Below are 15,746 nucleotides of genomic sequence, written 5' to 3'. Positions count from 1 at the left end.
CTGTCAATGAAATCTTTTCAATAAAGCATTCAATTTTTGTCCTAATAAAGACAAAATTTTGGCCAAAATTTTTATTGAAAAATCCTTCTTCATCCAAATCAAATTGATGAAAATCGATCAAACAAAGACAAGAAAGTCTGTTCAAATGAGATATCTATTTGAGGAAACTCAAGTTTCGACTTGAGATTTTAAAATAACATACCCTTGAAAGAGAATGAGATGAAACATCTCAAGATGAAACTCATCTGATATTTGAGAGGCTCAATCTCCTTATAACGACATCGGCCAGAGGTATTTCTTAAACCACTATTACATTCAATTTATTAAGATTGATTTGTTCTTAATTAATCAATCTAATTCTTAAAGTCATATAATTTTTAATGTTCTAAAGTTTACTTTTTATATTAAGCCACATCGGTTTCATGGTTGACCCAATCGAGGTCAGATACTATTCATTATAAATATAATTATCTAAGTCCTATATAAGATAGTTAAATCTAGATCGAGCTATATGACATCAGATAGATCGATATATATTTATATATATGTGTTTGTGCATAAATAAATTTAAAAAAAAAATCCTCAACAAAATCTGAGGTCATCTTGATAAGATTCGAGGTGGAAGAAACTGATCTTGACATAATCTGAGATCGTCCAAAAATCATCTACAAGATCTAAAGCCATCCCTGACAGGATTCAAAGTGGAGGAAGCCGAGCTTGATACTATCCATGGTCACCTACAAATCTTCGATAGGATTTGAGGTAGAAGTCATCGGTAAATACACATTAGCAATCTATATTAAAAACTTATCCGAAGAGATACAGCAATTCACCTGAAGAACCAAGCAGAATAAATGGCCGACCTCATCAGAAGGCCAACCTCATCAAAAAGTAGAGCTCATCAGAAAGATTCATAAGAAAATCAAGCTCATCAGAAAGTTGTCCGCATCAGGAGACCGAAATCATCAAAAAATCAAGCTCATCAGGAGGCCAAGATTATGAGGAGGCCGAGCTCATCAAAAGACCGATCTCATCAAAAATTTGACCTCATCAGGAGGCCAAGCTCATTAAAAGCTCAACTTCATCAAAAATTTGACCTCACCAGAAGGTCGAGCTCATTAAAAATTTGATCTTCGGATCAGTAAGTCCCAAAGGGCCAAGATGGAGATAAGATTTTCAAAAATCTAATCTTTAAATCTATAAGCCCCAAAGGGCCAAGATGAAAATAAAATCTTCAAAAATTCGATCTCCGGATTGAGGTTATCTTGAAGTTCTATCAAATATCAATCTACGGATCGAGGTTATCTTGAAGTTTATCAAATATCGATATCCGGATCAAGGCTATCTTGAACTTCTATCAAATATCGATCTTAAAATCGAGGCTATCTTGAAGTTCTATCAAATACCGATCTACAGATCGAGATTATCTTGAAGTTTTATCAAATACCGATCTTCGAATCGAGGTTATCTTGAAGTTCTATCAAATATCGATCTATGGATCGAGGCTATGTTGAAGTTCTATCAAATATCGATCTTCAGATCGAGGCTATCTTAAAGTTCTATCAAATATCGAATTACGGATCAAGGTTATCTTGAAGTTCTATCAAATATCGATCTCCGGATTGATGTTATCTTAAAGTTCTATCAAATATCAATCTTCGGATCGAGACAAATCTCCCTAAGGATCAAAATATCGATCTCTGAATTGAGAAAAACTGATCTCCGGATTGGACTTCGCAAGTCTCGAAAAAATAAATTTTGGCTTGGAATTTCAAAATACCCTTGAAATAAAAGAAAATGAAATATCTCAAAATGAAACTTCTAATGACAAGAAAGCTGACCTTACTGGAAGGCTGAGATAATCTTAAAGCTGACCTCATCATCATCTGAACACATGGCAGCAGATTGTTATCTGAGTTAAATATTCTCAGGTCACATCAGTTCATGACCGACCTAACTCTTCAGTATTATCCGCTAAGTTGACTTAGTCCAGAACTACTAGTAAGCAGGACACTCACCTCGATTATATGCTGATCTTCCTCAATCAAATCAAAATTTACGTCGGTTTTTGACCGATCTGATTACTGACACTTAACATTGCACCTAGTTCAAATGTACTGATACCAACTATCCCACATCAATCTTATTCTGACGTGCCACTGTATGATTATCTAACAGTTATCATCTAGCTCGGCTGTAACCGTCTTTCAGTTGTATTCCAACTCATTTGCCACGTGGATAACCATCCCACGATCTCTGCACAACTGATCATTCTGTTACAACAACTCAACGACCTAACAGATTTCTAAGGACCTAACAGATCTCTAATGACCTAACAGCCTAACAAATCTCTAACGTCTCTAATAGCCTAACAACCTTGCTCCCTCTATAAAAAAAAAGATATGGTGCCCTCTAGAAGTCTAAGTCAAGCCTAAATAAACAGGGACAAAACTCTATTAAATTTCTCACTAAAAGAAATCAGAGTGCTCTCCATTTTTCTCCACTCAAACTCTCATTTTTTTTTCTATTACTCCATTTTCACTACCTGTTTTCAAGGTTCCGACTAACTTAAATATTGAAGGGTCAAAAATCAAAGGACACCTCACGATTTTTGACTTGTTTTGCAAATTTTTTTGAAGCTCTGATCAGATCGAACGTCCACCGATTTCCAACTCGATTTCATCCAATCTGCCCCAATCTCAAAATACAACTATGCAACTCTTAGCTCTTCAACTTAGTTTACTGCCGATCTTACCTCTGGAGTCTTGCAACAACAGATTTAACAACTCCCATAAAAATTGGCACTTGTGGATAAAGCAACAAATTTTCAGCATCTTTAATTCTCTACCCCGCCTATGCCTTATACAAATTTCCATCATATCAAACTCTCGCCCGTGTCCGGTGGACCTCCTCTACACTCTTCTTTTTGGTTGCAGGGTCTTTCGTAAGGCTCTCTGGTTGAGGATGATACTTATGTTGATGTCCAATTCCACAGGGAACACCATCACCTCTCCTGACAGTGCCGCAATCTATGCCTCCTATATTATTTTCTTTTGCCAAGCAAATGCATGCTGGTAATACCATCAATAACCATGCACAGATTGCAGCCATCTGAGGAAAATATCATTTACTCTTCTTAGCTTGATAAGGATATGCAATGCTGCCTTTTATAAAAGGAAGAACGGCTTATAAACGATCTCATTTATTAAAATAAAAAAGTTGTACAATGTAGTCCTTTTTAATTTGTGGGCTTTGCAAAAATGATTGGAGATGAGGGAATTCAAAAAGGTGGAACAACTTTAATCATTACCGTCACCGACGCAGCTCCTTTTGATCAAAGACCTTTTATTTATTTTTCCAAGGCTCACCTAAAAATTTAACTTCTTAGAGAAAATTTGAATAACATTCCCAAGGAAAATTTTAACTGCTAATGACCAATAGATTAAATAACATTCCCAGTTACTGAATCAGAAATATACCAAGATGTAAAGATGAAACTCCTCACATCTACCATTGAAAAGAAGAGACGAGGCTATACAGTTCGCAGATGGAAACACATTTATAACATGTGCAGTGCAGAAAAGAATAAATGAATGAAAAAAAATGTGTCCAGAACATTTTATGCATCCCTTCAAATGTATCTACATCATATGAACCAGCAGCTAACAACTAAATGAAATGCAATTAATCTGAGTTTGAGTCGTAAAAGTCACTCGGACATGGTGCCATAACCTCTGACTCCAATAATTGAACCACTCTGTGCATTGTGGGCCTCTCCTCTGCAGCTGAGGAAACACACTGAATGGCAACAGAGAGCAAAGCATCCAGGCTTTCAATCTGCACGCCCTCACAGTGTGAATCAATTATTTCTCTTTGACGGTCCTCAAGGACCAAGAAATTCAACTGCAGCAGAAACAGAAACAACTAAAGACACCTGATTAAAAATAAAATAAAAAAAGATGACAATATGAGAAAATCAAATCAGACTTTTAAGAAAGTATCTCCCTTTTAAATTCCATGTAGAGAGAATTAGTAATCAAAGAATTACCCATCCTACAATATTCAAGCCTTTCTCGATGAATGATGAATCAGTCGGTCGTTTTCCACTCAAAACTTCCAGCACCAAGACTCCAAAGCTGTATACATCTGTTTTTTCTGTTGCCCTACCACTTTGCATGTACTCTGTCGATTTGACCACAACCAGACAATGCATAAGATAAAGAATACTGCATTTTTTGAATGGTCATACCACTTCGAGCAAAGATGATTACTGGAAACACAACTTTCCATGTCTATATACAAGCATAGTTGTGATTTATGCCTAAGAACCCTGGTACATATATATTTGGTCTATGCCTGAGAACCTGGTACATACATCTTGGGTCTACTAAATGCATTTTGTCCATGACGTCATAGAAAGCAAAAAGCCCATTTCAAAGAGAACTCATCTACTCTACTGGATAGGGATATGCCTGTGGGGAACAACATGATTTTAAAATCCACAATTTGAATTATGAAAAGCATTATAAGAAGCGGCATTCCAGAAGAATTGCATACCTACAAACCAAATTTGTTAGGCTACTTACCAGGACACATGTGGAGACTAAGAATCAGTGGTGCAAGAAATGTAAGTATTGAAAAGCTCTTGTGCTAAGAGAGGAGGGTGGAGAAGCATAAGTGATGTCATGCGTTGCAATACTTGGGAACTAGTGCCATTTGAAAGGTGAAGCACAAGAAAACAATTTAACAGCACTCGCACCACAATATTTAGAATAAGAGAGATATAGAACATTACAATGAAAGATAAATTTTGTAATTTAGTTAGAAGACCTAATACGGAAATGAAGGAAATTAAAATCAACTATCAAGAAATACCATCTGATATAACATGTGAATGCAATTATGAGTAACATAGTACAAAATACATCAAGATAAGACTAAGTAATTGCTTAATAATTACAGAAAAAAAGGAGCATACATATACGAAAATGGGTACCGAGCATGAAACAAGGTTTGAAAACTTGGTTTTAATTTTGGTTGTGCCAGAGCCAGTGAAGTTTCAATTAGAGCAATTTCAATGCCTTCCCACTTGAGCTTCAGAGATTTGGCCCCAAAAAAAAGGTTAAATGCCGAATTAAGAAAAATAAAAGGGATTATATATAACACAATTTAGAAGATATTATATCGTTTGAAATATTTGGATTTGTTGTCATGGTGTTTGCTATATGGTGGCCTGAAACTGTCAAGTATTATAAAATGTTTAAAAAAAAACCAATAAAATATTAGACAATTATTTTATTTCAAATCTTTGTTAAAAATTACTGATCCAGGCAGAGAGAGCTCCATGTTCAAATCCTAGGAAGTAAATACTAATCCAATGGGTATGCATAACATTCATGTTGCTTTTGATTGATTTGGCTGAAACTTAACCACAGGTAGACTAAAAAATTTACTAGGATAGTTTGATGTGAAATATGAGAGGCCATATTTTGTTGAATCAGGAGGGCATGTGTCAAGCACACGTTTCTGCAGTGCCAGTCCCGAAGGTTACATAGTAGTGAGCTAGGGAATCATTATAAATAAAATTTGCTTCAAGTAAAATTTTTTGATGAATCCTTGCAAAATAAATCAAAATTCCAGTGCATGGAACCAAATTTTGCATGACATATGCAGATGAACAAGAGAAAGCCATACAAATATAAATGTAAAAAAAGGGTGTCTATTGTATGAGGCTCCCACTATTGCAAGATCTGAAGTAGAACAAATGCACACAGCCTTCTAGTTAAGTGTTCCGTACCCGTGACACCAAGTCACGATAGAGCAACCTTACCACTGTGCCAAAACCCACTCTCTGATAATAAGATATCTTAACATTATTTTGAAAATACAGTATCCATAAAAGTACAACAATATTATCAAGTTCAAAGATATGAAATTATTTATTACATAATTTTGATAACATTACCCATGATTTCAAATATAATGATTTAAGTATAAATATGCATATTCAACACACATATAATGAAAAAGTCAACAAAAATTTTTCACTGAAGCAACCTTACCATTACTGTAACAACCCAAGACCTCAACCACAAAAACTAGCCAAAAAGTATCATTTGGGTTCATTAGCCCAATATAAATATCCAAAATCTTTCCAGCAAATAACTGATGTGAGACTAAATAAACACCCGCATCAGTTCTCATATACTCCCCTTGTTTAAGCCTTGACGTCCTCACCAAGCTAAGAGTCCAAATGCATTCATAAATACTATAATTGGCTCATGGTCAACCCCAATAAACCCGTGCTATAGTATCCTTCAATTAACATGGGCTAAGGACTAGGTTGGCCCTGATATCATTTGTAACAACCTAATACCTCACCCCAAAAAGACTAACCGAAAGATATTATTTGGATTCCATGGCCCTATATAAGTACTCAAGATCTTTCCAACAAATAAACGATGTAGGACTAAATAAGCGCCCACACGGGTTCTCACAGTTGCACTAAGGCTGACCCTCAATACAAATTTAAATAACAAGGAAAATATATTTTGTTAAGCAGGAGAACACCATACCATTAAATAAATGAGTGTTACATGATGATTTTCAAAAATAGTGTGCTTTGAGTAGAGTTCTTTAGTCATTCACTTTTTATCAGTCAAGAGTACCTAGGTTTTCCACCTGTTAACTCAAATATTCCTATATACGATATTGATTGATGCAAGAAGAGCACAAAAGGAAGTGAAGGCCACAACCCACATTAGTTATTGAAGCATTTTAACTGAAAGGCCCCTCTTGATGGCTTTTCTTGGCTTTTATGGGTCTTATTGATAGATGAGTTATATCCGAAAGCATATGAAGGCTTGAGCAGTCAAAGATGTACAACATTTTATCGATTTCCCTCTGTTTTCATGTTCCAACTAGCAATTTAATAAATCCGAACATCAAATAGGTGCATTTTAGTTGTGTTGGAGGAAGATCAAGGCAAGAGAGTGCTGCATGAAAAACTGCTTAACTAGTATAGAAAATCATCGTTGCTATGATGCCTTGTGCAAAAAAGTTAATTGCATGCATGTAATCATATTAGCTGACAAACAGAGTAAAACAAGTGGTTGAGCATTTACATTCTAAAGCTTCCAAGACATTAAAGCAAGTATTTCAGTATTTAGGTTCTAGAGTTTCAAAGATAATAGATGAAAGCAAGGTTGGCCATCTCGGTACCGGACCCTATACTGATGAAATCTTAGTATAGTGTCAGTATGTGGTATGGTACAATATGGCTATAGCGATACAAGATGGTTCAGCGTGCTGGTATGAGGCAGTACCATGAACATTGGATGCAAGTTGCATCTATATTTTCTGAAGTCAATTCAATTTTATTGGATACACAGTTTTTCCCATACCTGGAGCAAGATAACCAAATGTTCCAGCAACTATTGTCGTGATATGAGATTCTTCATCCTCTAACAGTTTTGCAAGTCCAAAATCAGAGACACGAGCCTCCAAGTTTCCATCTAGTAATATGTTGCTTGACTTAATGTCACGATGTATGATTCTAGGTGAACAATCATGATGCAAGTATGCAAGGCCTTTTGCAGCTCCCATGATAATATTAAGACGTGCATTCCAGTCCAATTGCTCAGATCTTTCTGCGCACAGCAAAGTAGATTCCACACCATTAATATATCTAATATAGCACATAAACACATCCAAGAATATAGTACCACAATGACAGAACTTCTAGCCGAGCTTGCTAGTTGCTATGTATAATCAACTGACAAAATAATACATGATAAACACAGTATAAACAACAGAGGACACAGAAGAGTCTGGCAAGGTTTACCAGTTATATCAATAAATAAAAAAGACAATTGACAGAAAAGTTTCAGTGACTGTCAAAGGAATTAAAGTGCTGAAAATTTTGAAATTGCATGCCTATGCCACCATACATTATAAGGATTTTTCTTTTGAGAAAAAGCCCCAATTTGCTGTCAAGATAAGGAAAAGATACCATTTTTTTCTAAAATATCTGGCGTAAAAGAACCACATAGGAGATAAAAATTCTCATCAGTTCATATGGGGGTCATATGACTTCTTTGTGTACAAGGTTCTACCTATACAATTAGACTCCCCTAACAAATACATTCTTGCTCTCTTTCTTGGATCAACCCTTGCTACCCCTCCCTCTCGCCACCATTGATGCCATTGGAACATAGAAGCACCTCAGTGACAAGGGTAAATGTTGTGAGGGAGACAATATTGCAGGTTGTGCTCTCCCAAGCTGAGAAGGGTGTCCTTGTGGAGACATGGTATTGGAGCTTAGAAGGCAACAATACTTATTCAGATTAATCTATTTCAGAATCAATGTTAACAAAATAGATATAAGATGCCTTCGACTTTAAGAAGGATCTATCTTCATCAGATGTTAAAGTATCAAATGGTTCAAAAGAAGTATTGATTCAACAAGGAAAAAGGATATGTAGAGCATACAGTTAAATTAATTAAGGAGAGGATGCTTTTATATCTGGTTAAAAAAGGTTTCCTTAGAAAATTATTACAGTCGCGATATTAATAGGACCAGTTCAGGACAGTAAGGGGGCACTGAATCTATAAAGAAAGAGAAAATAACAACAAATGGAATCATAGTTTGCAAAGGGAGGCAGGTATCTTCCTAGCCTCCCATATACCACCATATATCATCTATGCCTTCTCCCAAGCCATTTACGACCAGGAATTTTACCATAAGGGTATCATTGCCACAAACTTCCCAATAAGGCTGTTTGCTTTTCATCACTTTGCAAGTTTAACTAACTGATTTAGTAGCCACTAAGGCCAAGCTACTATGGCAGGCAAAAGGCTATAAGATAACCAGCCAAGGCCCAGATACACATAACAAAAACACTCTTGGGATCCCTAATAAATGCTTTTCTATAAGATTCAACAGAGTGACTATCAGTTGGGTCCAATGAGGTTCAGGCCAAACCAGATTAGGTTGGGTCGGATAAAATTTTGGTCAACACATATTCGAGTCAGGTCAAAAAAATAAAAGCTCAACCTAGACCCCAATCCATCTGTAATTGGATTAAAAAAAATAAACCCATAAGCAAGGTTCGCCATCTCAGCACTGAACCCCATACTGGTACTATCCTATTATAGTGTCAGTATATGGTATGGTACAAAATGGTAAGATGTACCAGGTATTGGTACGGTACGAGGCAGCATACCGGTATGGTATGCAACTAACAGGTATGGTAAACCTTGCCCATGGGCAACCAGTTTATTTTGAATGGACATGTACCTGACCTACCAATCAAGAAGAGAGAGCTAATCAATTACTTGTAGGACATTTAAGGAGACAGCCCATTTAAGGAGGGTGTCCAGATGGCCTTCCAAACTAACAACCTCAAAAGTGCTGTTGGGTAAGTATGATTTCTGGTAAATAACAGACAACTTTGTACCGAAATGCAAATAACCCTCATAACAATAAAATTATGCATGTCAAAAGCATTTACCGCTTTCTGCGCCACTTTTATCCAAATATTTTATTGTTACCTTGTATTTGCTTGAACATGATCCATTTCCTACTTCTTAGAGAACATGTAGCACCCAACATTCTGATGGGAACAGACTTGAATCCTGATGAACTCAAGTCCAACAAAAAAGAAGCTGATAAATGTGTGCGCTCAAGTAATATAACCATGGAATTCAGCAATAGATCACCAACATAGATCACATCATTCAATAAGTACCTCAACTTGTCATTTTTCTAAAGTACTTGTCAAAGCAGGAATCCAGTATTTTTTAACTGTTATTAACTTATTATAGTTAACCTTCTATTATTTTAGGATAGTTTTACCCTCTATACTCATGACTGACAGTATATGGACTAAAATCTCAAGTAATGCTCTTCATATACAACTATAGCAGTTTCAAATGTGAATGTTGAGATCATAATCAGATGACTTTGTAGCATCTTACAACAACTCAACCTGATTGTTGTCTTTTATTATGTTTTCGCACTTCATAAACTTGTGATATATAGAGCAAAATTTGAAGTTGTGTGGTTCATAATTTAACAGCTTTAGTACAACAATATTGAGATTATAGTAAGATGATTTTGCAGCACCTATTAATTACTTTGCACGCTAAACTTGCATGATGAATAGCATAAATTTTCCATTTATTGCCAACATAGTGATGACTGAGAGATGTTAAGTCAATAAGGTCAGATGCATATAACAAATGATACAATCAAAAAGATATATCAAGGTTTGACAGAATTTTAGATCATGAGAAAACATTAACTTCCAACAGAATGAGGCACTGATCATTTATAATGCCAAACAGTGATAGACTTGACAAAGCTAAAATGCAAACTCACTATGCAAAGGATTTTGATTTGCAAAAACTGACAACAAATTACAGAAGTTCACCACATGTAGTGCACACACATTAACCGGTCTAGAAAATGCAGTAACAAACTAGATACTTGGAAAAGCATACTCCAATCATGAGAGGTAGTGATTATAAATATGAAAATAGATGTAGAGTTTGTACCATGTAAAACTTCATCCAAGCTTCCACCAGGTAAGTAATCATAGATTAACAACTTAGATGAAGGAGAATTGCAATATCCACGGAGATTGACCAAATAACGATGTTTAATGCTCCCCAAAATCTCAAGTTCCTGATCAAAGAAACGTTCTAGACCTTCATTTGTCTTCATTATTCGCTTCAAAGCAAACACGTTTCCATCATCCATTGCAAGCCCATACACAGTTCCAAAGCCTCCAGTACCAATAATGTTTTCATCATTTAAGGTCTCTAATTTTCTTAGGATATCTTTAGATGAATAGGGCAAGTCCCCATGAAACATTACAATGGATGCACCTGGAACAGTATTTAGTATTAGAAAAATCTACCCATTTCCTCTACTCCAGAATAAGACAAACATATATCATAATGTTTATAGCACTAAGGGAAAAAAATCTAAAAGATACCTCCACTGAGATCCATTGCAGGACCCCTGATGTCACCTTTACCAAATTTCTTGTAAAGAAAGCATCCCCAGTAGCACATCAGTGCCACGAACAATAAAGCACATAATGTTGCAACTGCACTTATAAGAAACCTAGTAGAATTCTTTCTGTACCCTTTGTTTCCTGCATCAACAATTTCTATCACATGTAAGGTCCAAAACTACAATAAGATTATTTGTGAGAAACAAAGACACCTGGTTATTTGAAAATTCAGGGGAGTTTCTACAGTCTAGGGCCTGCAAGTCAAAAGGCCTCCCAGAACAAATAATTGTCAGACAGATTTTCCATTGAAACAAAAGGTAAATAAACATAGTAGAAATCAGGGTACAAGATTACTACTTAGCAGAATACAAAATAGCTGGAACAAACCTGAAGTTTGAAGCCCCCCAAAGCATGGAGGATAACAACAAAATTCCACTCCAACAAAAACTTAGTAGAAATAAGCCTTCATAAACTAGAATATTAGTCTCAGTTGCTACTTTACACAACTAGATTTTTGTTTTGTCTCTTTGTATAGCTTCCTCTGTTTTTCCCAGCAGTATTGAAAATTAAACAATAGAACATTGACAGTTAAAAAATCACTAGTTAAACTGATGCACCTGAGCCCAGCAACTATAGAAAAGGATATTGATAGGAAGGGTGCTGCTGTGGGCTTAATGAATAGACTTAGTCATCACCAAAACACCACTGCAGCCGATTTCAAAAATGGATGAGAAAGATGGAGGGTTGATGTCAGGTTGAAAGCCAGTAGGCAAAAAACGGCAATAATTGTAAAACAGGTCCAAATTTTAATGTGTGAATATTAGGGTGTCTGACGTTCAATGTGATTGCCTCAACCAGACCCAACTATGGTGAGAAATGGATCAGGGTTGGCTAGGTCCATATGCAACCCACTATACCATGGCTGGGTTATAGTGAAAAATGAGCAAGGGTTGGTTACATCATTGACCCATTATAACGCGATACAGTTGGGTTGATAAATGAGTAAGCATTGGTTAGGTCATTGCCCGTAAGCGACCTAATGCAATGTAGCCAATTGAAGCAACGAATGAGCAAGAGCTATTAAGGATTAATCTTTTAGTAGAAATTTAGTACAATGGCAGGTAGTCGGACCAATGAGGAGATGAGAAAATGCATCCTGTTAAGAAGGTAACTATAGTACCATACAGAATGAAAGAATTACATTTGCTACTTGGCATGTTAGAAATTTGACCAAAAAGAATAGATAGTTAGTGGATACATTAACATGTAGAAAAATCAACATTGCTTATTTATAAGAAACTAAATAGAAGGGTAGTAAAACCAAGGATATGGAAGATAGTTATAAACCATTAAGGATGATAATAGTAATGGAGTAGGAATGGTAGTGAATAATGAAAGGAAATTTTGTAGATGTGAAAAGGACAAACAATATATTAGTAGTTATTAAACTAGTTTTAGATGACAAGATTATTAATTTAGCTAGTGCTTATGCACAAGTAGGCTTAAAGAAGATAATTAAGAAACAATTTTAGAAGGAATGGATGGACTAATGCAACATATTCCTTAAGGGAAAAGAAAACATGCAGGTGGTGACCTAAATGGGTAAGCAGGAAGAGCAATATTGGATATCAGAAAATACATGGTGGATTTGGTTTTGGGGATAAGAATTAATAGGAGATTCAACACGTGAATTTGTAATAACTTATGATCTAGTTGCAAACACAAATTTTAAGAAGAGAGAAGCATTTTGTAATCTTTAACAGTGGAACAAATTTGTTAAACATAGATTACTTTTTCATCAAGAGAAGAGAAATATAAGCATTTAAGGATTTTAAGTTGATATCAAGAGAGAGTTTAACCACACAACATAGTTTAGTAGTCTTAGATTTATATAGAGTGCAAAAAAAAAGAATAGAATTTAATAAATATCCAAAGAAAAGAGGAAAACATTTTTTAGAAATAAGTTACTTAAGGGAAATTGGAACCTAGTCACTGAACCAAATAAAATGTGAAACTAAATAGCTAATTGTATAAGAAGGTAAATAAATATATTTGGGAGAGTTACAGGGAAAAGATATAAATTTGGTGGTGGAACAATGAGATACAAGAGGCAATTAAAATAAATGGATTTGCTTTAAACAGTAGAAGAAATGTCAAGGATTTTCTAACATGTAAGGAGGTTAAAGTTTAAATATGTAGCATAATGATAACCAACATGATCAGTTAGGAATGAAAGAATATGAGAATATAATTTATAAAATAGCAAAAAAGTTAGAGAGAGAAAGTCTAAAGATATTGATCAAGTTAGATACACTGAAAGTGTGCATAATAGGATATTAGTTAAAAATGAGATAAACTAAAGAACGAGATACTATTTTCAAAAATTGTGAAATAAGCATTCTAATAAAAGAATATCAATTGAAGAAGAAAAATTAAGGAGTCAAGGTTATATAAGTACTCATATAATTCATAAAAGCGAAGTGGAGATAGCTATGAAAAAAATGCAAAATGGTTAGATATTAGGGCTCAATGAAATACCTATTGTCATTTGAAACATCATTGCATATATCAAGTTAAATGTTACTAATTTATTTAATAAAATTTTAAAACGACGAAAAAGTAAGATGATTGTTAAAGTATTGTAGTACCTATCTATAACAACAAGGGTTATGTACAAACTTCTCTAATAATCCAGGAATTAAGCTTATGAGTCACTATGGAATTATGAAAGAAGGTCATGGAACAAAGATTAAGAAAAACAATAATTGTTCAAATAACCAATTTTGATTTATGCTTCAAAGATTAACAATAGAGGCTGTCTTTTTATTTATATAATTGATAGAAAAATATATAGAAAAGGAGAAACTCCACCTATGGTCTTCATTAACTTGGAGGGCTCATGATGGAGTACCAAGAAAAGTAATTTTTGTGGGTTCTAAGAAAGAAATTTACAGATAAATGGTGTGTTGAAATGGGACATGTATGATGAGGCATTGATAAGTGTTAGGAATTATGGTACAACAAGTTCCATACTACAGACTTGCATCAAGGGCAAGCACTTACTCCACAACTTTTTGCATTTATTATGGATGAACTTACTAGTAATATTTGAGAAGATGTACTATGGTGCATGTCGTTTGTGGAGGATGCAGTATTGATTGATGAAAATAGAATTAGATCAAATATTAAATTGGACTTATGGAGGAAACTTTAGAAAACAAGGGCCTGAAAATTAGTACAACAAAGACATGGTATATGGAATTTAAATTTGATAAGAACAAAAATGGAGATGTGATAATCAACTAAGATTGATAACCAACAGATACCACGAAGTGACTGATTTCATTACTTAGAATTAATTATGTAAAATAATGGAAGATAGATTAGATGTGCATAATAGAATTAGAGTTCTATAGAGGAAGTGGAGAGGTGCATCCAGAATACTATGTCATAGGCCCATACCCTGAATTTAAGAGGTAGAGCAATAAAGGATAGTAGTACTTCTCATGTTGCATTGCTCGGAGTGTTGGGCAATAAAGAAAATACATGAAAACAAGTTGAATGTACCAGAAATGGGAATATTAAGATAGATGTGTGGTATAAAAAAGTAATAATATATAAATTATAGCAAGATGGTAATGGTTATAGTTTGTCAATATAATCCAGCAATTAACACATTCATTAGCAGAATTACATATAATTTACAAGGTCACTAAGACATAAGGTGCAAACGACAAGTAATAAACACATTGATCAAACCCAGCAAATAAAGCTTGAAAAGACATCAGAGTCCTTTGACCACAGAATATATAGCTTAAAAAGTTGCATATGCTACTAGTTTAACCAATAATTGCAAAACATCTAGGCATTTGACATATGGAGTTGTCTTAACCAGAATGATAACAATTCAAAAAGCTCCACCATCAACATCCTCAAAGGCCTGTGTCAGCTTTTAATGTAGTATTAAGTGGCCCCTTCAAGTACAAGTGTTCACACAGCGCAATCCCTAAGGCCGCTATGCTCTATTCACTACGTAGATCTTTCCGCAGGCAACTTCCACTCTGGCCCCTTTCCTTCTTTCGTTTTCTAAATAACTCTCTGCATAGATCGCCTTCTTTATGACTCAAACAGTAGACGTGGGCCTAGCTTTGAACCAATTTTTATGACTCTAGTCAACACACCTAGAATGCCTAGCTTTAGAGATTCGAAAAGTTTGACAACATAAAAATCAAGGGTATAAATACAGATACCGACCACCCATGGTTGATGTACCACCCTAAATGGCCCAATTCAAGTGCACCAAACCGAACCAACAGAGAACTAAGACGATTCACCCTATCGGCTAAGAAAATAGACCAAACTGAGGTGAAACAAGTGGTTCATCTCGGTTCGGCCATTTTGAGCCCAATTCCTTCTGTTCCCCTCTTTAAAAATACAAGCAGGAGACCCATTCGCATGCCTTCTCAGCCTTTCCCTTCCCACTTTTTTAAGTTGCAGAAAAACCAAAAAAGGGCAAATGTCTTGCAGATCTCAGCCTAAATCAAACCTACAAGAGGTAAGGGCCCTCTCCCCATCCTTCTTCCTCATTTTATTTCTTTTTGATGCCAAAAATGTGCAAAAAAGTGAGAAAAGTAAGGAAAGATCATGCTACAATTTTGAATTTTGATATCATTTCATGATATATTGTAGATGTACAAATGATCTACACCCAAAATTTGTAATTTT

The 15,746-nt window shown here is 35.1% G+C and overlaps 1 protein-coding gene across 2 annotated transcripts in view; it reads right to left on the bottom strand.

The window, feature by feature from the left end:
- Nucleotides 1-3,474: 3,474 nt before the first annotated feature.
- Nucleotides 3,475-15,746, bottom strand: part of LOC105060820 (LRR receptor-like serine/threonine-protein kinase FEI 1) — a 45,425-nt gene continuing 33,153 nt past the window's right edge. The window contains exons 10-14 of one of the 2 annotated variants that reach the window (XM_010944654.4): nt 11,001-11,162; nt 10,558-10,890; nt 7,404-7,649; nt 4,049-4,182; nt 3,475-3,903 (exon numbers count right to left, since the gene is read on the bottom strand). In XM_010944654.4, the coding sequence (XP_010942956.1) occupies nt 3,685-3,903; nt 4,049-4,182; nt 7,404-7,649; nt 10,558-10,890; nt 11,001-11,162 (1,094 nt within the window). In that variant the 3' untranslated portion in view covers nt 3,475-3,684. Of the gene's footprint in view, nt 3,935-4,048; nt 4,183-7,403; nt 7,650-10,557; nt 10,891-11,000; nt 11,163-15,746 lie in introns of both variants that reach the window. The other variant, XM_010944660.4, reaches the window with a different exon arrangement.

Source organism: Elaeis guineensis, chromosome 4, assembly GCF_000442705.2.
Source record: "Elaeis guineensis isolate ETL-2024a chromosome 4, EG11, whole genome shotgun sequence".
Taxonomy (NCBI): domain Eukaryota; kingdom Viridiplantae; phylum Streptophyta; class Magnoliopsida; order Arecales; family Arecaceae; genus Elaeis; species Elaeis guineensis.
The sequence above is the reverse complement of the archived record's forward strand: the minus strand, read 5'-3'. Positions and strand labels throughout refer to the sequence as shown.